The sequence below is a fragment of the Narcine bancroftii genome, chromosome 2 (assembly GCF_036971445.1).
Source record: "Narcine bancroftii isolate sNarBan1 chromosome 2, sNarBan1.hap1, whole genome shotgun sequence".
NCBI lineage: Eukaryota > Metazoa > Chordata > Chondrichthyes > Torpediniformes > Narcinidae > Narcine > Narcine bancroftii.
In genome coordinates, this window is record NC_091470.1 from 318,499,898 (window position 1) to 318,524,882 (window position 24,985).

Consider the following 24,985-nt stretch of genomic DNA (forward strand, 5'->3'; position numbering starts at 1 on the left):
ATGCCAGGAGGTCTTGAAGGCTTTGGCTCAAGATGCTTGCAGTGGGCCTCTCTCTGGTAGTGGAGTGTGGGGATGGAAGGGGGCAAGGAACAAAGAGCATGTGGTGGCCATTGCCGCAAGAGTGCAGGCTCTATCAAATCTGCAAATCAGCTGCCAGTCTGCATGTGTTTTTACAGATGTAGAGGCTATGTCGGAATCACCAAATGCAGTAGGTGAGTCTGGAGGAGATGCAAGAGAATTTGAGGATGAAATATTGAGAAGAGTTGTCACGATAAAGAAAATGTTGAGATTTGAAGGTTTTAAAAAAATGTTAAAAGCAGTATCGAGTTCAATGGATTTGAAAGCTGGGAAGGAATGAGTTGCAAAGAGAAACAGTACATTGACTTAATGCAGAGGAGAAAACATTGATGCCATATTTGTAATTTAATTAAAAAGGCAAGGAGCGAATGATGAAAATAGATGGAGAAAAAAAAAACCTGGGGTATAGGGAGAAGTTTGAGGCTGAAGCAAAGGAGAGCTCGCACATGAGAGAACAAGTTTATATGTCTGCTTCTCAAGAATGCAAGTGTTGTCAACTGACCTTTCTTAATAAGAAAGCACTGCTTTTAAATAAATTCATGATGGTGAAGTTAACAATGTCTGACTTTGCAAGGTGGAGACCTTGGCAACAGGTGGAAGGGAATTGGTGTTGAGCTGCTTAATGATGTTTAGAAGTAGTAGTTTTTTTATATAGTGCATTTAACACAATGCACATTGATCCAAAGCGCTGAACTATCTAAATGATGACAGCGCAGCCATCTTTTTACATAGACTATCCAAGTTAGAACATTAATTATTGAAACACTAACCCGTTCCTCTCGATCGTAGCAATGAACAACTTCCCAATTTCAGATGAACACCAGAATTCTCAGAACAAGCAGTGAACACAAATAAGCCCGGTTGCAATTCCGTTTAGATGTTATAAAAAGTGCAACCACAGCTATCTTCGGGCAGTTTACCAGGATCGGCAAGACTTAGATGATACCTTCTGCCAGCTTCAAAATGTAAACTACAAACCAAGTCACCGTTTCTTGAGGCAGCAGAGAAATGATTCGCCCCACCCCAACCTCGGACGATCCCAACGCCTTGAGACCTTGTGCCTCTGGTTGACATCGACCACAACCAACACATCCTTCGGGATTTCTCAGGGCTAACACTGCTCCGCCGCTCTGGCTGTATCGGGACACCACCTCCATCCCCGGCATCCAACATCATTTCCACGACCATCGAAGCAGGCACCATTGGGAGGCCGAGGCCACATCGCCATGCTACCCCGCAACGTGTTCTCTCCAGTAGGCCACATTCCATGACTGTCAAGCTGCAGACTCTGTGGCTTCGTCTCAGCAATCCTGCTCGTTATTTGGCGACCCAGGTGGCAATTCCAGACCCACTCCATTTCACCAAAAACTCTTGTCGAATCCAGGTTTGTGCACTGTGTTAGTTACAGCAGTCCTGGGATCCAAAGCAGCTGCTGCTCTGACCATAGTCATGCTGCCATTTTAATAGCAGACAACGAGGCCTGTCACCATTAGTATAGACTCATAAATTAGCCTCAGTGGAAGCTTGTAGTTGTAAATGGCACTTGATGACTGACATTACATAAGAAGATGTTCAGATTTATGATGAGTTTTGGAAATTCATATGAAATTGGACTCGCTTACCAGCAGTGTGATACTAACTGGTGCTACTGGTACAGACAGGGAGATTGAATTGCTGTGGCTGCGGATTCCTAAAAACAAATTGTGAGTGATTGTTGACTTCTACTTTTCTAGGATAGTTCTGATCAGTGGCAAGAGATCCTTCTGCTCGGTCTTCTCAGTAATGCCTTATCAAGACAGTGGTCAGATTGGGTGAGTATATGACATCTTGCACAGAGCATTATGGAAGTTCAATTTTCTACCTTTTTGTGGAATCTTACATAGAAATATAAATAATTATTTTGTTGATGTGTAGTTTTGGCGGCCACAGCACTCAGTTCATGAGGTATATAAAGGGTTTTTATGACTTGGAACTTGTTTGGGAATATTTCAAGGAAAAATAAAATTGCATCCAATTATTTTCTCCAAGTGGGATGTAATTTTGTCCATCGGAAATTGAAGCCATGTCGAAATACTCTGCAGGTTGAATAAGCAGGAAAGAGTGAAAGAACAATCTGTCAGATTCAATTTGTAGACAGAAAAAAAGCTGTAATTAATTCCCTCAACTTTCAGCAGTTATTAGCATCGAAGGAAAGAATATCCTGTTCAAGGTTATTTGGAGAAGTGTGCTAGGAAGGCTTCATTCCCTCTAGTTTAAGAAGACCTGATCCAACTATTGATCTATTCGAACCAAACAATAATGCCAGACACCCATATGGAATGAAGGGCAGTATTTTATTTTCTCATTATTACAGAGCAGGAACTGAAGTTAAATTGTATTAAAACAAAAAAAGTAATCAATCTTGTTCTTCTTTTAGCTGCCTATAAAATAAAGCTATTTAACAATTTATAAATTGCCTTTTATTCCACAAAAGGACTGATTGGTCCATCACGAGATGGATTGAGAAATAGTGAGCACCAGTTGTGATGTATATCAAGAGTCATTGAAATGTTAGAACTATAACCTGAATGTAGTTAATACAGGTTTCTGTTATCAAGGGACCAGAGTTGTCAAGAGAGAGAATACCTAAGGCAAATCCATATATTATAACAAATACATTTCATGATGTGAAATACCCCAAGTTTCATGGATGTGAAAGCAGTTTAGGGGAAGGAGTTAACAACGGAGACTTAAAAAAAAAATTAGAGATACAACAGGCCCTTCCGGCCCATGAGCCTGTGCCAAATGCACCCATGGGACCAATTAACCTCCTAACCATGTACCCTTTTGGATTATGGGAAGAAACTAGTGGAAACCCAGGGGAAGTCCGCGTGAAAGAACATGTAAACTCCTTGCAGGCGTCAGCGGATTGCAACCTGGGTTGCTGGGACTGTAATAGGCTTGTGCTAACTGCAACCCTACCCTTGCCCCTCTCCACACATACTGCATAACCTACCTTCCCACATTGTCTGTGAGAGATTGAAGTTTGTCAGAGGAACTAAGGAAGTTGAGTGTTGTTGATATGACAGAGGGTAATGGTGGATGGTATGGAGCCTTGTAGAGAACTGTGCATGGACATTGATATTTGAGAGTGGTGCCCTGGAGTTTTATGAAGATTTCTCCTAACTCTTGAACTGGACAAATGGAATCCACACTCAGAATCTTAATAGGTTTATCGAGTCGTATATCAGGTCCTTTGTTCAGACCATACCTGCATTGACCTACAGATACATATTAACAAATTTTACAACAATTGTTTTGTATTCTCAAATAATGTGCCACTCACCTTCACATGAGGGGCAGTTTACACTGGTCAGTTGAACTACTAATCTGCACTTTGCAGTGTGAGCAGAAACTGGAGCAACAGAGGAAACCCGTGTGGTCTAAGGGAGAACATACAAACTCCACACAGACAATGCCAGAGGCTACGATTGAACCAAGAGTTTTCTGAGAAGATAGCAGATGGAAATGGATAGGACAAAGGGAATATCTGTGGCAAGGTGCAACCAGGTTGAATGGATAAATGAGACAATCAGATGGTGCCAATGTTGTAAAATGGGTTAAAAATGGAAGAAGCAATAACCTAATTATAGGGTATTTAGTTTAGCTTTAGTGGATAGATTTATGGGCAACAATTTCAAGGGATAATATAAACCTTCATTTAAAAAGCCATAGATTAGTGGTTTTCAAATTTTTTCTTTCCACTCACATACCACATACTAATCACAGAGCATCTATGGCACAGGGAATACTTAAGGTGGTATGTGAGTGGAAAGAAAAAGTTTGAAATCCATTTTTTTTAATTGTACCTAATTGACTCGTTATGTGCATGGTTTCATAACTCCAAAGGAAATGGGCCAATGACAATTTTTCTCAGGAAAAATATTTCAGTAACCATTGGGTCTAGAGCAGTGGTTCTCAACCTTTTTTTCACCCCCCCCTCACATTTTTTATGAAATTATCAATAACATAACATTTCTTACTTATCTCTAAATTAAACTCTACCTTTAACCCTACTATACGCAAATGTAAAATGTATGTGTGTGTAATTAATATCCCACTCTGAAAAGCCAATTTTTAAAATTTCAGCATAATTTTAGTTGTGCTTTAAGGTCTTAAATTCTCAGTTCAGAAATAATTATAAAGCACTTTTAAACATTATATCTTCATAATTCTTTTGATGAGATGTCTTGAGAGATATTCTTTAAATAGAAGTGACCATGTTTTGAGCCACCAATGTACCTCCTGTGAAGAGGAGAATACAGTACCTGTCTTCCAGGACCAAACTTTTTTACTGAAAATTTTGGAATCTGGTTTCCACATGAAGAATCTGCCCTCTTTACAAAGAGTCAGCGAATGTGGCTATTTTCTTCCACGATGAATTCACAAACCCAGACAAGGATTAAACAAAGTGGCCATACAAAAGTGGACCCAGTAGAATTCTGTCCTCTTTTCCAAAGAGATAGCAAAATGGTCTTCTTTATTTCAAAAGCCACTTATTCTCTGTACCCCTTTTCCCAGGAATAACACACAACAGCACCTATTTTGGTTACTGTAATTCAAGCCTGTCTTTCACAAGGTTCCAACCACTGTGTGTGTCACAGGGTTTTCACTTCTGTGCTCTTCTAACTGAACTGTTCCAAAAATGTCTGAACTCAATAATATTTTTCTACAAACCATGTGACAGTTACATCATCAATCAGGTCAGTCCCAATTCTTGGAAACCACATGACTATCAATTTTATTTCTGACAAAATTCTGTTCCTTTTTCAAAACCACTCCATATTCATAACAACTTCTGACATCATCTCTGTTCAAGAGGCTTAAGTGGATTTGTTTAAAAACAGATGGCTTCCTCAGCAGTTTTTATTGAGTACTTAGATACTTCAGTTTTTAATAAAGCAAATACTCCATTGTTCTTGAGTAGTTAAGAACCTCTTCAGATCCATTAGCTCTGTCTTTGCAAGACTCTGTGACATCGAGAATAAACTCTCTTCTCTGAGTACAATGGTTCTCTGTACATGTGCTGTGACCTGTGTGTGACCCTGTACCAGCCCATAATTAACTTCCTAAGAATACATAAACAATATTTTAACTCTATACTTTACTTTACTAAGATATTTTTATAAGAAATATAGCTTAACTTTAACCTAAATATTACTATTAACATAGATCAATAACAAAAGAAAAAGTTTGAAAACCGCTGTCATAGATTAATCGCAGGCATCAATATTAATTTAATAAGAAAAGTATTATTCACTAACAATTGAATTTTTGAAGTGGCAACAAGGCTTGTGAATTTTAAGTAATCTGCAGGAATTTTGCTCTTTGATGCATTCCATATGGCACACCATTCAAAAATATAAAAGTCGGTAAAATCTAAGGGAGAGAGGCAAATTGGATGCAAAACTGGCTCAAAGTAAGAAGGAATTGTTGGCAGCTGTGTCAGTTATCCTCTTTTAGATATATTCAAGATTTATATTTGATGTATTAGGTATGATAAAGAGCACAGTACAGAAACTGGCCATGTTCAATATTTGTTTTCTCCCAGAGGGTGGTAGACATCTGGAACTCACAGTTGAAGTTCAGACTTATGGTCTGATGTATTGTGCAAAAGTTTGTATTGTCATCAGTCTAGCTAGTCTACTTGTATTTACTATAGGAAGTAAAACAAAGAGTGCAGAGTTACATAAAGAGATCAGTTATTATAGAAAAAGGGCAACATTATTGTATTAGACCCCAAATGACCCTCATACTGAAACAACAGGAAAGAAACTGTCATTGAATATCTCACACTCCTGAGTCATATTCCTGACAGGAGGAGGGCATAGAGAATGTGTTGGGATAGGATGAGCCTTTTAAGATGTTGGCAGCTTTTTCATGGTAGATGGAAGTATAGCTGGAAAGGTGGTTGAGACAGAATCCCTGATTGCATTTATAAAGTACTTTGGATGTGTACTCAAAGAGCTATGACCAGGATGGCTTCATGACCTGGCACTAGAAGGTAGGATGAGACTGGGTCCCTCCGGCTTGACCAGCACAGATATTATGGTTTGAATGACTGCCTAATGTGCCTAAAATCATCTGTTACTCTATGATTTAGAATATCAACTGGTAGTTATTGACTTGTGACAAAAAATTCCCTGGATATTATAAGAATTGATGACGAGAACAAAAATGTGCAGAAATAAAAAGCAAGAAATTAGGAAAGACCTCATCAGTTCACCAAGTCACCTTCCAATGCCTCTTGCCATGAATCTTAAGACAGTGGTATGGAGAGGACCCTACATGCTCCCTCTGCCCAACCTCAGCAACACTAAAACATATCTTGGTGGACAGCAAGACCAGCTTCATTCAAAGCCGATACACCTGCCGTCATAACCAGGTGCTACAGTGTCTTGTAGCAGTGCTGGAAAATCGGCGGATGAGTGTTAACACTCTACCCACCCCCCACCCCCCATCCCGCTGACCATTAACAGCAGTTGTCCGGGAAGGTGAGGGTCAAACCATAATTGCCACATCAAGATCAGATTCCGGGCTGCTAGTCGGGGTACGTGATTGGAAGATAGTGGCAGACTTAAGCCAGAGGTTCTTCTTTCCAAATTAAATCGCGGAAACCAACCTCCGACCAGACCTTGTGCTGTGGTCGACCTCACTCCACCTCGTTTATATAATTGAGCTTACACTCATCTGGGAGGAGGCCTGTGAGCACAAGAAACAGATGCACTGAGCTTGCAGCTGATGTGCTGGACATGGCTGGAAGGCACAGGTTCGACCACTTGAAGTAGGCTGCAGAGGATGTGGAGCAACATCGACATCAAGGCTAATCCAGGAGTTGGGAGTGCAAGGAAAGGCATACAGAGCTGATCAAAAGGGTGGTCTGTGGCTCTGGATGAAGAGAAAGGATTCCATCTGGGCATCCAAGTGAGTGAATGGCATCTAGGGGGTGAGCCTGGGATACCAGGATTCACTGCGGAACCCTCCGGAGGTGTTATGGGACTATCAGTGAAACACTGAGGAAGGAAGGTGCCCACTTGGTAAACCAGAAGATGCCACCACTCACTTGGCTACCCCGTAGAGTCTAGGCAGCAAGTCTTAGGAGTGCAATAAGGGATATTAACATCTAGTCCTACATTACATACCTCATCAATGGATTGTTTTCCAAGTACACTCATTGTTTGCATGTAGTCATACACAGGAGTTTATTTCTACTAGGCTGTTCTCAGGATGCAGAGAAAAGATAGTGTTTTAAAAGTTCACCTTTTAAAAAAACAACTCAGACAAAACAACCCTATTTTAAGCTTGTAATGGCTGTTTCCTGTCACAAAATATTTATGTGTATGATATCATGCTTAAGTCGTAGACAAAAGCAAACATTAATACAATTTAAATATAATTTTCAAATGACAAGAAACAAGACCAAAATAACACTTTAATTCAAGGGCTTTAAGTGAAATACCGTGCTGGCTTTTTTTGTAAAGGCACCACAGAAATGTGATGTTGAAATGTGAGCCTACTACGTAGGTATTTAAAGCAGCAAAGAGAGTGATGGCACTGTCCATTAAGACAGTGTCTGAAGGCTGAGTGGTGATGATGGTAAATGGAGTCCCTGTCTCTCCTTGTCAAAGTTGAATTATCCAGTAGTCCACATGAACCCTTTGAGGTAACCATTTCTTCCACTTTTAGTCTTTACGATTGGAAAAGGTCAAGGAGGTCGTAGTGCAGTAAAATAGATTTGCTCTGTATGGCATTTCATTTAAACTGTAAAATGTGTCTCAGATGCCTTTCTCCCACTGCTTTACTTGGTAGTAAGAAAAGTTGGCTCCTTGTTGTTTGTATAGCAAAACAAAAGTACCGATGGTATCGATGAATCTATTGTGATTTTTTACTGGGGGGAAATAAAGCAATCAGGGAGACTGAATATTCTCACATTTTCTAATGAGCATTGTAAATTTATTATAATTCCACTGCACGTTGTTTGGGATTTGAAGGAACTGCATTTGTGATGACGCAAAAATCCGATGGTTCCGCAGCGAAGCATTAACCCTGTTCTGCATATCAATTCTGGAATGTGGCAAGACATGTAGGAGTTGAACAGAGTAAATGAAAAAGAAAATGAATGTAAGGGTGATGACAAGGCAAGATTAAAACTTGTGATTTATGAATTGGAATGGGTTAAGGTATTTACTGGGAATTTCCATTTTTTACAACCCTGAAAAAGAAAGAATTAGAATGAGACACCACATAAAAAAATTGTTTTAATGTAGTGATGACGTAGGGATGTAGCAGAACTTGGAGAATATGTATGTGCTCATTAGCAGAAAATAATAATTTTGAGGACTACCGGTAAATGTATTACAGTAACATAGGCAGGGATTCTTTTCCAGTCAGATATGTGATAGCTTCTTTTTTTAAATTGATAATCAGTTTACAGGTATACCCCACTTTACGAAACTGGAGCATTCCTAGGAAACCTTTCGGAAGCTGAAATGGCGTAAAGTGAAGACCCATTCACCTCTATTGGGGCCTATTTTCGTAAAAGCAAAAACCCATTCAAATCCTGTTGTAAAAGTGAACACAGCTTTCTTCGTCAAAGCGAATTTTCACAATTTGAGTATTTGTAAAGTGGGTTTACCTGTATTTTCATGCATATTGGACAATGTACATATGCACCAAAATCTGTCCTTGCTGCAGAGAACAGGTGCTTTGAGAAAAATATAATAGTAAACTTAATTGAATTAAAAAGACAATAAATACATAAGAGAGATGATAAACCTTCACAGTGATCTGAGTACAAAAAGTAAATTGTAATAGTGTATTTAGTTCTTTTGTGCTGTTGGAGCAGTGTGTGATTAGTGAACCAAGGGGAGGTTCGAGGCATTGATAGCTCTTGTAAAGAAACTTCTCTTGTACCTAGAGGTGCTGGCTTTCAGGCTTCTGTACCTTAAACGATCTCCACCACCATGGTCACAACTGCTTCTCACTACTACCTTCAGGCAGAAAGTATACTCGCTGCCTTATTGAGGCCGCACCTCACATTGATGTCTGCAGTGATGGGAGGTCAGAGCTCATGATAGATCAGCTACATTTGCTCTCTTATTCTTCTACTATTACAAAACTAAATAGAAGATTAGAGGTTTCCTCCATTCTTTTTAAGGGAATTGCAAATAGTGAGTGTGTCCAAGAAACTTGGTACGATCTGCTGCCATAGCAGGATGCAGTTAAATATTGTGGTGTCCACAAGGGCATCTCTGCCCATCTTCCCACCCTCCTTCTGCATCAGTGCACGCGTGCGCACAAATTCAAGCACTTGTGCACACCTGTGGCCTGATGCATGGTCAACTGCAGATATGCATCAGCTATGTTGGGTAACTTCCTGCCATGTTAGGCAGAGCTGGTTGTGAAGTTGTCACCATTTTCCGCATCTCTCTGAGTTGACACTTGAAAGAACGTCCTTAATACTGGTCTCCGAGGTAAATTTCTCCCACCACTAACCCCCCCCCCCTTCCCCCCCATGCCAACCGCCATTTATTCCCTACACCTCTGGAGCTGATATTCTTCAGTGTTTGAGGAAAGCAGTTACATCTTGTCACAAGTTGAGCAAGATAACATCTTGATTGTCTAGTTCGATATTTTATCTGAGAAATGTGGTTCAATAATAAATAATAACAAACACCAGTGAAGGGGCAGCACCTTCATCACTGGGGAGGGACAGAATTGCATAATTGACAGGCACAGCATCAGACTGGAAAAAGGATACCAGTATTTCCTGGTTTGTTTTGCATCATTTCATTTCTACCATTGCACAGCTACAGAGGTGGGAAATACATCTATGGAACAGATCCCTGATTACTATATCACAAAATTAAGGGAGAAAGTTTATATGTTCTTCTTTGGGTTTGTTAGACCTGTGCATCATACTGTGAATGGAAGAACAATTAAACACCTAAACTGAATCTATGAGGCACTTTAATTATTGGAATGGGTTTGCAGATAGTGATGTGCAGGTCTTGTTCAGTAAACAACAGTTTATGTCTGTGTAAGTGACTGCATTGAAGTTGATGATGAGTTGATTAATGATTATCTTTCTTTGACTATGGCAATAATTATTCCTTTTAAATATTCCAAATCATAGGGAATCAGGTTAAAACCAAAGAAAGGCCATAGATTAGTCTAGGTTGAAAAAGAGCTACCCAACATCATCCAGCATTGGGTCCACGACCCTACATGTCACAGCTTTTCAGATAAAGGATTTTCAGCTCTAATACTATCAGTCAGGAGTACCAGACCCCACCACTCACTGGCTAAAAAAGAAATCTCTCATTTTCCCTTCCATCCGTCTACCAATAACTTTAAATCAATGCTTTCAAGTCTTTTTGACCCCTCTGCTAAAGGACATGGTCCTTTTGATTTATTCTAGCTAAGCCCCACATAATTGTATACACCTTAATGCTGTCTTTTGCAGCCTCTAGAAGTAAACCCAGATTTATCACCTCATCAAGTCCATGCTGGCTAGCTCTTTATAGAACAATCCATATAGTCCTACTTTGTGTAGTCTTAATTTTCAATGACTTGGCTGATGAAAGCTGTCCTGCTACCTATGATCTCCCTGCTTCTCCATGCTGCTAGGACCCTGCTATTTACCTTGTATTTCCTTGACTTCTCCAAATGCATTGCCTTGCATTTCTCCAGAATTAATTCCTTTGGCCATATTTGACCCCATCTAATTATGCTGCCATCCCAAATTTTCATCCTCACTGGCGTTGACTTAATTTTGGCTTCATCATTGAAGACCAAGTCATTAATATTCAACAAGAAAAGCAGGAGGCCTACAAAGGCCCATGAAGTCGCAATGCCACAAAAGACTTCAATTGCTTTCTCCCTCTGTGGAAATGTTTAAGCTAATTTGCTAGTTCTCTTCGTTCCTCTTTGCTTTTACCAGTTAATTCAAGAGCTCATCCATTTGCAATATCCATCAATATTGATGGATTCTGTACAGATAGAGAAACATTATTTCTGCATTTTATTGAAATTTGTACAGAAATTCCCACACAGAAACTGAAAAGTTGTCACCTCCAATGGAACACTATTCCAAATCCCAAGGTCCACTTGTTTTCCATATCATTTTATTCCCAATTCCTAATCTTTAGTGTTAACACATTTGCTGCTTTAATCATCAACTTTGGCAATCCAGCCTTGAGCCTCTCGCCCCTCTGTGCAAAACAACATACTTCTTTTGCTCTTATTTCCTTACCTTAACCCATGCAATCTTGTATTTGTGTCAGTTCTGCTCCTGCACTCCATGGCAACCTATTCCTGACAGTCCAACATGTGAAACTAGAGAAGGTTGATTGACTAATTCATGTCATCAAAACATATTTGAGTTGCAGGTTACTTTGACAATGTTCAAGGCAGGTGCATGCAACTGAAACAAAAATAGGATTTCATCAAACTCAGCTGTCTTTTTCTTCTTGTGATTAGTCATATCAGTAGGATTCTTCAATAAAGATGCAACTTTTTATTGATTTGCTTTATCAACTTGTAGTTCCCAGCAAATAAGTGATTACATAGGAATTGGCAACAGAAGGAGGACACTGGCCAATGTGTGCCTTGTCCATTGATCAGTAAGATCACGACTAATCACCTAGAACTGCATAATTCCCTGCACTGATCCAGATAGATATAAGTGAGTCCTTGCACATGCGATCCTTGAACACTGCACCACCAGGTTCAGGAAAAAGCTGCTATCCCTCCACCATCACATTCCTCAACAACAAATTCTTACTTTTGCATATTATTATTTTTTCTCTCTCTGTATTGCAGTCAGTTTGTTTACATTTCTTTATTTGTTTACATGTGTACATTAAGTACTTTTTTTTTGCACTGCCAACAAGCAATAATTCTGCCTCCTCTGCAGGAAAAAGAATCGCAAGGTTGTATATGATGGTCATGTATGTACTGTGACAGAGTATATAGAGTGTATAGATATGTTTTTGTGAGATAAGTTGGGAAATGTTTGTTAGAGTAGGTCACGTGCAAACACTTTAAAACTGATTTTGTTTGATGTACTGGAGCTCTGCCCAATGCTAGACATATCAGGGCCTCAACACCTTTTGCAAGAGCTTTGAAGAGTGCCCAAGAGAATTCACTAATGGATTGTTGTTTACCAAAGGCCACAGATGAAAGAGAATGCTGGAGCCACTGCTGTCTGGAAGGAGAGCTTGTTGGTTGTAAGAGGGTCATGTGGTTTTGTAAGTAGAGAGAGTCAAACAGATTTTCTCTCAAAGAGAGAGAGACACACACACAGAAATCACTTGTACAGTGTTATAGCAAGCAGAAATAGCTGGGACTGGAACAGGACAAACTGGCAAGCCTGCTTGGGAGAGGGCCAGGTCAAAGCCCTTGTGGTTCATGAAAGAGGAGAGGACTGGCTGTCTAATATTTCACTTAGAATAAGAGAAACAAAAAGAAATTCTGTGGTGACCTGAAGAAAGAGGTTATCATCTGGAGAACCCTGAGGGACAGGTTTTGTCGGCAAGACATTGAAGTGGCTGATGGAAGTACATCAGTTGTGGGTGTCCTGGAACAACAAATATCTCTCTCTGAAAACCGACAAGAACCTTCCTGAGTGGTAACTATTTACCTTTCAAGCACCAAAGCTTGGTGAACTTTATAAATGTTAAATTCTGTGCACAGTATAAGAGTTACCTGCAACCAGAGAATTTAGAGGAATGAGAAGTGAGATTGGACTGTGAACCAAAGAACTTTTCTGAACTTACACACTCATTACATACACGTGCGCTTAGAGTTAGAAGGGGGTTAAGTTAGGTTAAGTAAGTTAGTGATTAAGTTTGTTTCTATTTTCATGTTTAAAGATAATTAAAAGCAACTTTTGTTTAAGTAACCATTTGTCTTGGTGAATATCTATTGCTGCTGGGTTTTGGGGTCCTCTGGGCTCGTAACAGTACCCTAACAATAAATCTGAATTAAAAAGCCTATGGACATTCCTCAGTCCTGATACAGGATCTCGGCCTGATACATTGACCATCCCTTTGCCTCCACAGGCTCTGCTCGGTCTACTGAGTTCCTTTGTTCTTTATGATAACACACCCCGGTTACTGCTTTTATTTAAAATCTGTCTGATCTAATCGGTGCCTTTCAGACCTGCTCTACAACTCATCTCAAAGCAACAAGTGTCAAAAGCTGACAATCTCAAAATAAAAAAAAACAGAAAATGCTGGAAATATTAACCCCGGCCAGGCATCATCCATCTGTGAAGCAAGGAAAAATAAGTTAGCATTTCTGTCTCCACAGGTGCTGCTTGAACTGCAGTGACTTAACAGCTTTTTTCTGTTTAATGTGCTCTGATTAATTGTTGGTCTCCATCTCAATGGGTTAAATTTACTTTCTAGCCACAGTGCAGACAAGTTGACTCGTAGGCAACTTGCCTTTGTTTTGCTCAGTTTTTAATTCTCATTGTTTGAACCCATCGTCATGCCAGGCTATGCGTATCATGGATGAATGAGTACACCATAACAAATTGAGTTCTTCCAGCTGAGCTGGCGGTAAAAATATCAGCACTAGTTGGATTTTTTTTCTAAAAAATAACAACTTTTTATTGACTTGCTAATCAATTCGTATTTTTTTTCAAAAGAACAAATGGGAAACAAAGTTGCCCAATCAACCATCTATCCCTGTCCACCTCTCATCTCACTGCTCCCATATCTCTGGATTTGCTCATTATTTAAGAATCTGACGATTTTGCAAATGCATGGTCTTTCATAGTTGTACAACATAATTATTTAAATAATTTACCACAAATTCTCTATATTAAGCACCCAATATCAAATTCTTTATTGTTGTCTTTGAAAGCTGTCTGAAATGCACAAATTATCCACGAACAAGTACTGAGGACAATGCGCTGAGGAACATGCTTAAGCTGGCCTCTTTGGTGGTGGGGGGGGGGGGAGTGGTACAAATTAAGAGACTCCTACTATCCCACTGCCCTGCTCTCTCCCCACAGCCCCGTGTTAGTCTCCATACTGATCCCACTGCCCCACTCTCTCCCCACAGCCCCGTGTCGGTCTCCACATTGCTCCACTTTTTCTCCACAGCCCCGAGTTGGTTCCCACACTGATTGCTCTGCTCTCTGCCCACACCTTCGTGTTGGTCCCCAAAACGATCCAACTTCTAAATAAAAAGTAATACCTGTAAACTTTTTATTTAGATATTACAACAATGGTTAAACAGGTGTTTTGCAGTGGGGTTTGGTGCAGAGCTTCACGCACCATAGAATCACAGAGATCCATAGCATGGAAAATGGTCCTTTGGCCAAATGCATCCATGCTAAACAAATTGTTTATCTGACCTAGGCCCATTTATGTGCCTTTAGCTTGTATGCCTTGACACATTCCTTATCCATGTACCTGTTCAGTTGTTTGTTATGTGCTGTAATTATTACATTTATGTAGTGCATTTCTATAGTAGTTTGTTCTGTACAGGTATCTGTGTGAAATGTTTTCCCTTGGGACCCTTTTAAATATTTCCCATCCAACTTTAAGCCTATGCCCTCTAACTTCAGACACCCTTACTCTGGTTAAGGGACAATGTCCATTCACCTTGGCTGTCCCTCTCTTGATTTTATAAGCATCTGTATAGTCATCTCTCCATCTCCTATGTTCCAAGGCATTTCAGTTCTCATGGTAATTCAAGTTCTCCAAACATGCTAATATGAATTTTTAATGCTGCTTTTCCAATGTAGACATCCTTCAGGGCGATCAGAACTGCACCTTTCAAATGGGGATTTACCAGTGATTTGTACAGCTGTAAAAATGGCACCAAGTCTTGTACTCAATGCCCTTACTAATGAAGGCAAGCAGGTTGAACTGCATTTTCGTCCATATTGTTCAGAAAATAATGGACCTAGGTCCAGTTCCTGCACCCCACCACTTATCACAGGCATCCAATCTGATTTAAAAAAAAGTCTACCACCACACTCTATCTCCTATTGCCAAACCAGTCTTGTATCCAGTTTGCTATCTTACCTTGATCCCATGTGATCTAACATTTTGGAACAACCATGTGGCTTACCTTGTGAAAGGTCTTGCCAAAGTCTATGTGGATAATGTCCACTGCCCTGACCTCATCAATCTTCTTGGCCACCTCCTCAAAAAAGCTCCAAACCCATGCTGACTATCCTTATCAGCCATTTCTTTTCCAAATGGCTGTAGATCTTGTCTCTGAGTCCCCTCCAGTAACTTGCCCACAACTGATGTTAAGCTCAAAGGCACAACATAGACACCCCACAGTCTTTCTGCACCTCACCCATGCTTAATGATGACATAAATATCTTTTCCAGGGCCCCTGAAATTTCTTCCTTAATTTCCCACAATGTCCTTGGATGCATTTGGTCTCATCCTATGGATGTATCAACCTTTCTGGTTTAAGATTTCCAGAACCTCCTCCTCTGTTATGTGAATTCTCTAAAATACACTCGTATTTACTTTCTTGGACTCCCTATCATCCAGGGAAGTAAATACAGAGAAGTAGAGCCAGAGGATGTCACATGTTAGTAAGGGATTACTTAAGTTTGTATGTGAGTGGGGGGAAAAAAGTGGTTGAGAACCACTGGATTAGGACCTCACCCATCTCCCATGGTTCCACACAGAGACAACCACGGTAATCTCTAAAGGGCCCTGTTGAATCCCATTTTGCCATTGATGTGGTTGTATAATCTCTTTGGATTCTTACTTGCCTTATCTGCCAAAGCTATCCCATGTACCAATGGAGTGAATATTTTAATAACTGATGATTGCTATATTACTAAAATGTGTTTCTGTAGCACTCACTGTCTTTGCCATAGTGCTTCATTTTGAAATGACTGGCCTACATGCCAGCTAAGTAATGTGATTAATTGTTCTTAAGCACGATCATTACAATTTTATTATTCTATGCACTTCACCGGATTAAGCACACACGTAACAAAGCAAGATCTGCGAGAGATGTGGCAGAAACCTCATGGGAGATGTGCTGAATGTTCGTGATCCTGATCCACAGGTTACAATGTAGACTAAACAATAGGAAATGAATGAGCAGGCCTGTCTATCATTTCTCTAGTGATTGTACTGTGTACAATTCCTGGATCTCATGAGCACAACTTCTGCTTTCTAATCTTGAGAGCCAACACAAACAATGTTGTTGTTCCCTGTCACTGTGACTGAAAGTCACAAGGTTTTGGCCCTACAAGAATAAGGGAAGTAGGCAGCAGAGAGCAATAACAAAGTGATTTTGTGTTCTACTTCTGCAGGAAAACTTCATGAATGTGTGGTAGGGGATTTAGATTCTCCATTTAATGAAAGCTGGTGAGAAATTAACTAACCAATAGCAAAATTGCAGGAAGGCAAGGCTTTAAAATGCTAATTTTCCCAAAGAAATAAATTTATGTTGGCTTTTGTCAGTGACGGTACTGGTTTCAAGTCCCATTCCAGAAGCCAGGGCAGCTGGGCATAACTAAGTGATAACAACATTTCTTTGGTTAAAATATTAAACCAAGGCTGGATAGTCTCTTGGGAATGACTTGGAAAAAGAGAAAAATAGTTTTCACCATTATTTGTTCCATCACTCAGAATGCCAAGAATAAGTTAACTGACATCTTCAAATAAGAATAGGGAAGGGTCTGTAGAGAAACAAATCTGAGTTAATATTTTAAGTTAAAAGAAGTCATTTACTTTTTTTTAAGATTTAAATTTTATTGAGTTCTTTTTAAATAAAAAGTTTCCCCAAACACTTGAGTCAGTGTTAAAGCTGTGTAAACCTTAAGTTACAAAACATAAGACACTCATTAACTTTCAATGTAATGCTTTGGTTTAAAAGCTGCACAACAAATACTTCAACTGACTTTTGAATATCTTTGCTAAATATGGAGACCCTTTGCCTCGCCACACACCATAACCTAGTTTGAGCTCGTTCTAGTGTCATTCTTCATCCCTGAGAGTAATCAGCAAGTTCCAGAAGCAACTTGCCTTTGGGAGCCTTCAAACTGAGGCAGGCTTCATTTCCATCTGAATGTACTCCCCAGAAGGGTTATCGACGTTCTTTTCTGATGTAATTTGAGGAATCCCATTGGTTGAGATCAGTTCTAGGTGCAAAGCTACGATCTTCCTCCACTGTTGCTCAATTCGTTATTGAGCAATGAACAATTGGGACTCGAGGTGTGACCACCTAATGTCCATTGTTTATAAACCAGCTGAAAATTTATCATGAAAATTGCTGTAGGTCAGTCCTTTTCAGTATGCCATCAAGGAATTTAAAGTGAAAAATGTTTAATATCAATAGTTTTAGTATATCCGTTTACTAATGTATTTCTGTAGATTAGTGCTCCTATAGATGAGCCAAAAAAAGGTAGCTTTGATGTCATTTGCTAGAACTAAGCTTTTTTTCTGTTCTCTTTGCCTTATAAGGACAAAAGAAGGCCACTCAGCCTATTTCCTCTCCTTCTGTCCCAATACGCCTTCAACATCTTCTATCTCATGCATATTCATTGGCTCCCCTTTGATTCTTTTTCGCATTAAGCTATAATTAGTGACAAATCAATTCATCTGTAACCTAGGGACCCCCTCGTAGTTCAGCAGCAATGTTTGGGAGGCAGTGTTCATTGAATAACTGGGATTAACGATCATCTTAGTTTTCTGATACCTTTAATATATTGATAGCATAATAAAAATCCTTATTTTTTAAATCTGAGAGTGTTAGAATATTTGTAATAGTCTTTCTTTGCTGACACTTTACTATCATCTCATTCAAGATTCATTTATTGTCATGTAATAAATGCAAACAATGTAATATTGAACAAAATTTACTTCTGCCTGCCATAAAGCAGTCAGCGAGTAATCTTTCGTGCCCCTTGCAGTAACAGAGAAAGAATAGCAAACGAGAGACCCTTCAGAAACTCTGAGTGTCTGTGGATTCGCCTCCAGTGCTTCTGCAGCCTCTGCAATGACACAGTCCCTCGCTTGACCCATCAGCATCCCAAGCTCCAGTTCCAAAACTCTGACACAATCAGGACTCCTTCAGCTGCCTGAGAACCCTTCTTACTCCCAGCACTCTCATGAATCCACAGTTTCCAAATGAAGTCGTTTTTTAAAAAAAAGTTGACTGCTCAAAAAAATATGTATTGTGTTCCACATTGCTTTTAGTCTGTCGAAATTCTCAGGAGACCCTTAAATCTCTTCTTGTAAGGTTGTGCTACTTTACAATACCTAGATTTTTTTCGATGAGCTGTTTTACAATGAGAGCAGCACAGGGGTGTAGTGCTAGTTATTTAGGTGCCGGAGCTCACCAAAATGGTGACAAGGTCTCGCGAGACCTGGCCTTGGTGGCTGCCATGTTGTATTTGGTGCTGTATAATTGACAGCGAACTGTAGGATGTGGAAGAAACAGATATGTCCAGAGGAGAGATTAGCATTTAATGGGGTGGAGGTTGTGGGGTGCAGCTGCTGGCCCCGTCACCACCCTGATGGGTCCATGAGGTGCTGGTGCGGCCTTGAAGCGGCTTGATGAGGTGCTGGAGCAGCGGTCCAGTGAGCTTCATCAGCATTGCACCTCTGGAGCAGCTTGTGGAGCTGTTGCCTCATATAGGATCAGAGAAACTGGTTCAATCCTTACCTGGGGTACCGTCTGTGTAGATTTTGCACATTCTTCCTTTTTCTCCTACATCTCAAAGATATCTGTGTTGGCCACTGTCAATTGTCATACTGTGTGGGTCCTCTATGTTCCAGCCTGAACTGAATTAGCCAAGCTTTTGGCTGCTAAAACTTGATGTGCTAGAACTTGGCTTTATTGTTTCTGACCAGAGATATCCCAGTATTCCTGATTCTGCTTTGTTATCTATTGACTCTTCTAGAGAATTCTGTATCTATGCAAATACTGTGAAAGGTCCAATTTGTTGAGTAGCTGCCCATGTTCAGATGCATTGGATTCTGGACCAGATTTTGGCTTCTTTCATTGCCATCCCCAATCCATAGCTCTTTGGAACTAAGGTCAGGAGAATGGAGAAATGGAGGAAGGAATGTGCTCCTTTGAGATATGGCTGTTTACTCACCCATTGCAAACCTCCCAGTGTCAAACCCCTTTCACATGGGTGTGTGGGAGACATCTACAACAAGTATGGTCGATCCTTTCAATATCTGAATGTAATCAGGACCCCATCTTCAATTTTAGGTGGTGGCTTTGGTGTGGTACAATGATTCTTGCCTTTTGGACGCAGGCTGTGGAGAGATGGTCCTGGTCAAAAGAAAAATCTTAAAGCTGGAGAACCTCAGTAGGATAAACAGTGTATATAGAAACATAGAAACATAGAAGATAGGAGCAGGAGTAGGTCATTCAACCCTTTGAGCCTGCTCCGCCATTCAACGAGATCACGCTGATATTAAGGTATGAAGGGCTCAAGCCCAAGACATTGGTTATGTACCTTTATCTTTGCTATATTAAATACACTATTTGACCTACTGAGTTTCTCCAGCATTGTGTTTTTACTTCAAACATGGTGTCTGTAGACCCATGTGTTTCACTCCTGGTCAGAAGGACCTGGGCAAGGAAGGAATAAAATTAAACTTTTGGTGTCCTTGTGGGCTTTGCATCTCTTTGGGATTTGGGATCTTTTTCCAAAGGGATTCCCCCTATCAGGACTGGAGTGCCTCCCATCATTTCCCAGGTTCCCAGCATCAGGCTCATAGGTACAAATGGCCAGGCCTCCATATCCCTGGATGTTGCTTCCTTCTGATGCTTGCACCCAGAGAGGCTATTCCCATTCTTTATTAGGGCCTCAATATGAGGGATCGCTGCAGGATGTGGAAGGACAGCTCCCATAATATACACTAATATATCTTCCTGGGATCAGGAGAAGTGAAGAAAAAGGAGTTTAAAGCAATTTAGGTGATAACTGAACAGCAGAAATGTCAGCCTTTACTTCAAATAAGAATCTATTTGTCAGCTTTGATGCAAGATTGAAGGGGGAAAATTATAAGGGGAACATGAGGGGAAATTTCTTTACGCAGAGGGTGGTGGGGATGTGGAATGAGCTTCCGGCAGATGTGGTCGAGGCGGGATCATTGGTTACATTTAAGGAAAGACTGGATCGTTACATGGATAGGAGGGGACTAGAGGGGTATGGACCGGGTGCTGGTCAGTGGGACTAGGAGGGTGGCGATTTGCTACGGCATGGACTAGTAGGGCTGAACTGGCCTGTTCTGTGCTGTAAGTGGTTATATGGTTATATGGTTATAAAATCAGTGTAATCAACAGAGAGGCAAACAGGAGTTGCATGCGGTCTGTAACCTTTGACTCCATGATCTGTTATCACTTTGACTGATTTTTAATGACTCTCTTTTCAGGGATATGAAAGCAGAGGGCGGGAGGCAGAGACATCCTTCTGGTGGAGTTTGTGCCAAGGAAATGGTGGTGGGCCTTGAAGGTGTGGAGCTGGGCGCTGATGGTAAGGTGGGTATTATTAGTTCATCGTCCAAAGCACTGCCAAGAGCACTGCAACCTAATGGGTTCAATGAAGTTTCTATCAGTGCTTGTGGCATTTATAAATAACTGCAACATCTTTCAAGATGAACATATTCACTAAATTGAAATTGCTAAAACTCTTAAGGGTAGAAAAGCTAGCGGTATCCAATACAAATATTCTGAGGATTTGTTGGAAATATAGAACATTAGAGTATGTTGTGCTGACCTACATAAACTAACTCTTCAACAATTTAATTTTGGCTGGAGGAAGTTCCAGTCGGGGTGAGCCCATGCCATGGTTTGAACACTGCCATAAGTATTTGAAAGTGAATTACAAGCCAGGCAGGATGAGCAGAGCTTTCTGGGAGTTAGGAACTGAAAGGTGTTCACCTGCTTAGTTCCACAGAGGGCAATAGGGTCTGGGTTAGGCTCTCACTGCCTCGGAGAGGCAGCCAACATCCTGAGCACACTCTCTTTTCCCTCCTTCCACTGGAGAGAAAGCTAAAGAGTATGACAGGTTTAAGGACAATTTCTTCCATCTTGAATGAGCCCCATAACTGGTGTCATGCTGCCCTCGTTTGGTGCTAATTGATCTTCCTTTTATTGCTATCCAATAGTCTTATAAATTGTGCTTGCTCTTGCATAGCTATATGAATGTCTGAGATAACCTGCTCGTCTGTTTGTACACACTTCTTATTGAACTAGGTATTTCATGATAGATAAACTTAAACATTGGAACAGTCACGTCCATAGTCATCGAGTTTGACTTGACATCACAGCAGCATAACAAGGTAATATTGCTGATTTCCTCAAAGTGCCGAATGGGTGCGATGGCACACATGAGTTTTTGCCATTGATCTTCTCATGTTAGAATACTGCTGCACATTCAACAGTTAGGTTGTGTCTCATCTCACATACACACCAGACTGCCAGAAGTTGTAATGCAATCATATTTAGGAATTCTGACCACTTAAATAAATAAAATAGCTTATGAGTAGTGGTCTTTGGTCATAGCTCATGTATTAATTGCAAGTAAATACATACTTCTTCAAAAATAATTTGTAAAAAGTTAATTCGGGTCCATTTGTTTACATTATAGTCCAAATTGTGCTTTCTGTCATGTCTTTTTATAATTGGAAGTGCCCTGAGCAATTCAGCGATACAGAGAGGGAAGAATATAGCGGCTTAAAAGGAGAGGGTCACACGTAGCCATTCACAGAGACAAGGTTTTGTAGTTTATACTAAGTTCAGCACAGACGAAGATTAAGGAGGGGAAACCTTCTTGATCCTCAAGACTTTTCACTTTGGCTTCACAATGTAGAATTTGTTAATATCCTTTTTTTTAGTATTCTTTTATATCAAATTTTGATCATGACGTATGAAACTTTTTTGAAGTCCAATAAATATTTTAAAATTATTAGCAAGCCTGAGCAAGGTCTCCACAAAGGCCATGGATCTATCTTAATTCTAATTTATGTAACTATGCTGCAAGTCCTCAAAACATGCCAAAGTGCTTTATAAACAGTGACTTGCTTGAAAATGCTATTGTTCCTTGATCTGTTTTCATGTGTGTTAGCTCTAGAATAAATGTTGACCAGCATAAGGTGAGGCTTCATCTTCATTTATCTTTGCCCTGACATTGTGTCTTAAAATAGAATTGCATGGCATAAACAGAGCTCATTCAGGTCATTATGACAGAGCAATCCAATTAGTCACATTTCCTGGACCTTTCTCGATAGCCACATAATTTCTCCTTTTCAAAAATCTCTCTTATTCCCTTTAGATATTTGGTATTCAATCTGCTTCCACATTCAGGCACTGTATTCCAGATTACAAGTACAAAATTTTTTCAGAGATTCTTTGCCAAACAGTTTATTTGTGGCACCATTCCCACAACTGGTGATACCAGAAAGTGAAACGAAGTAGACAATGCTGGAAACACTCAACAGGTCAGGCAGAATCTGTGGCTAGGTAAATAGAATTATAATTTTGGGTTGAAGACTATTCATCAGAAATAGGAAAGAGAGAAAGCCAGTGCTCTTCAGTACCAATGTCGTGCTGCTGTATATAGATTCTCCTGATCTATAAGAACAAAGCTGCTCAAAAATTTAAACTCATCTAAATGCCCTCAAGCTTCTCTGCTGCAAGGTGATATTTTCTCTCATCTCTCCATCTACCATATTTGATGGCATATAACACCCATTTCAGCAGGGACAGGGAACATTAAGATCTTTTTTAATGTATTTACGGGTAAGTTAACGAACGGGTTCCTCCTGCACCTTGTGCTTTTGGGGGTATGCCGTGGTTGGCCTTCTCAAAGGGGGAAGTGAGCGGCGGTGGCAGCTCTTGAATTAGATGCATTTCCTTAGAGCTGGAGAGCTGAGCTTCCGCACGTGGAGCCTCTCCCAGCAGCAAATGCCACACTCCCTCTGCACTGCCACAGTGACCACGCTCCTTTGGTCTCTTTTCCTCTCTGCCGAAGCAGCAGCGCAGCCGCAGCACTGTCCATGCCACTGGACATGGCGCACACCACCCGTTGTAGTGACTGACTCATCTGCCATCAGGCGCTGGTCAGGCTGCTGCTTCTCCCTGGAAATTTTCAGGCCCATTGCCCGCTCGTCACAGGGTCTGCCGGGAAACTGCAGCTGGTGAACAGGAGGCCGGTCCTCCATGTTAACAGCTCACCCTATGGGCAGAAAAAGCTGAGCCACGGCTGTATGCCCCAGGGAATCCTTTGGCTTGGCTTTGTGGACGAAGATTTATGGAGGGATATGTCCACGTCTGCTGTAGGCTCGTTGGTGACTGACAAGTCCGATGCAGGACAGGCAGCCACGGTTGCAGCGGTTGCAAGGGAAAATTGTTTGTTTGGGGTTGGGTGTTGGGTTTTTCCTCCTTTGTCTTTTGTCAGTGAGGTGGGCTCTGCGGTCTTCTTCAAAGGAGGTTGCAGCCCACCGAACTGTGAGGCGCCAAGATGGACGGTTGGAGGTGATATCAGCCCACTGGCGGTGATCAATGTGGCAGGCACCAAGAGATTTCTTTAAACAGTCCTTGTACCTCTTCTTTGGTGCTCCTCTGTCTCGGTGGCCAGTGGAGAGCTCGCCTTATAATCCAATGTTAATGAAATCAGCACTCTGAATCCCACCTGTTGCTCTGACCAACAACCCGAGACCCTGAGTTTTTGCTTGCTAGAAGGACCTAATCAATTTCACCTGCATATCCACGTCAGTATTGCTCATGCCATGCAACATACGAATCAACTTCACGTATCAGATCCACGGGATATTTTTGAGCCAATATTGGGGGAAAAAAGTGGGTCTTGTATGCTGTCAAATACGGTAACTCTATACAGAACCCTATCCTAAAACCGACCAACGTGGGATGACAGTGACACCATACCACACCAGTGTTGTGTTTCTGTTTTTCCATGTGTCCTTCAGCAGATCTCCAGATTGTTGACTTCATTAAAGCTTAAAGGCAGAAGCTAATTTCAAAGTTGCTATCAGCTTCGTGAGAACTCAATTTGATTGGCGATTGAGGCCAATCGGGGGATAAATTTTTACCAATGTGCATTCTAATCATTTTCTTTTCAGTCTGTTTCCTACACACAGTTTCTTTACCCAACTAATGTCCTTGGTGGAAGGAGGAACACAATTGATTCCACAGCGTCTTTATCCCAATTTCGGAACACTGGCCATCGTAATCTTCCTCTTGGGAGAGCAAACAGTTCTCAAGGAAGCATTGAAACAGGTACTTAATAAGCACGGCACTTACATTTACTTTAATTTTGTTCTTTTCTAATGCAGAACGAGAGATAAACTTGACGTTGAATATTAATGCAGTGCATAAAAGTGCCAGAGAAACTCAGCAGGTCATGCACTGGCCAAAGGAAGCAAAAGGCAGTCGGCATTTTGGGCCAAAGCCCTTTATCAGGCAGATGCCTGAATAAAAATGTTTGAGGTGGGGCAAAGGGGGTTGGAGAAGGAGAGTTATATTCTGTTTCGGCAGTCTCTAACTGGATGGCATCAATATCGACTTCTCCAATATCCGTTAACTCCCTTTTCCGGTCTCTATCCCTCATCCCTCTGACTTCCCTCCTGCAGCTCCACAGTCCCTTTCCTTCCAACTCGGATTAGAGAGCTTTCTCTAATGTTAAAAATGGTAATGCTGCTGGAGCTGCTGTAACGGCAGCGCTGCCCCTGGTGCGGACACACGGAGAGTGGGGAGCAGAGACACTCCTGTGAAGTCCAACTGTCCGTCAGCTCCGTACAGGATTTGAACGGCCCATTAAAGTAGCCGATGGTGGTTTTAATTAAAATCCCCCCGACCGTGGGGTCTGGACCCAAGATGGTGGTGCTTATGA

General features: G+C 40.9%; 1 protein-coding gene across 5 annotated transcripts in view; it reads left to right on the forward strand.

Moving 5' to 3' along the window:
* cables1 (Cdk5 and Abl enzyme substrate 1) overlaps positions 1 to 24,985 on the forward strand; it is a 167,596-nt gene that overhangs the window by 96,340 nt on the left and 46,271 nt on the right. For 2 of the 5 annotated variants that reach the window (XM_069921788.1, XM_069921792.1), the window contains exons 4-7: positions 1,812 to 1,889; positions 20,508 to 20,613; positions 21,345 to 21,416; positions 24,216 to 24,372. In XM_069921788.1, the coding sequence (XP_069777889.1) occupies positions 1,812 to 1,889; positions 20,508 to 20,613; positions 21,345 to 21,416; positions 24,216 to 24,372 (413 nt within the window). The remainder of the gene's footprint in view (positions 1 to 1,811; positions 1,890 to 20,507; positions 20,614 to 21,344; positions 21,417 to 24,215; positions 24,373 to 24,985) is intronic. The other 3 variants (XM_069921789.1, XM_069921790.1, XM_069921791.1) reach the window with 3 other exon arrangements.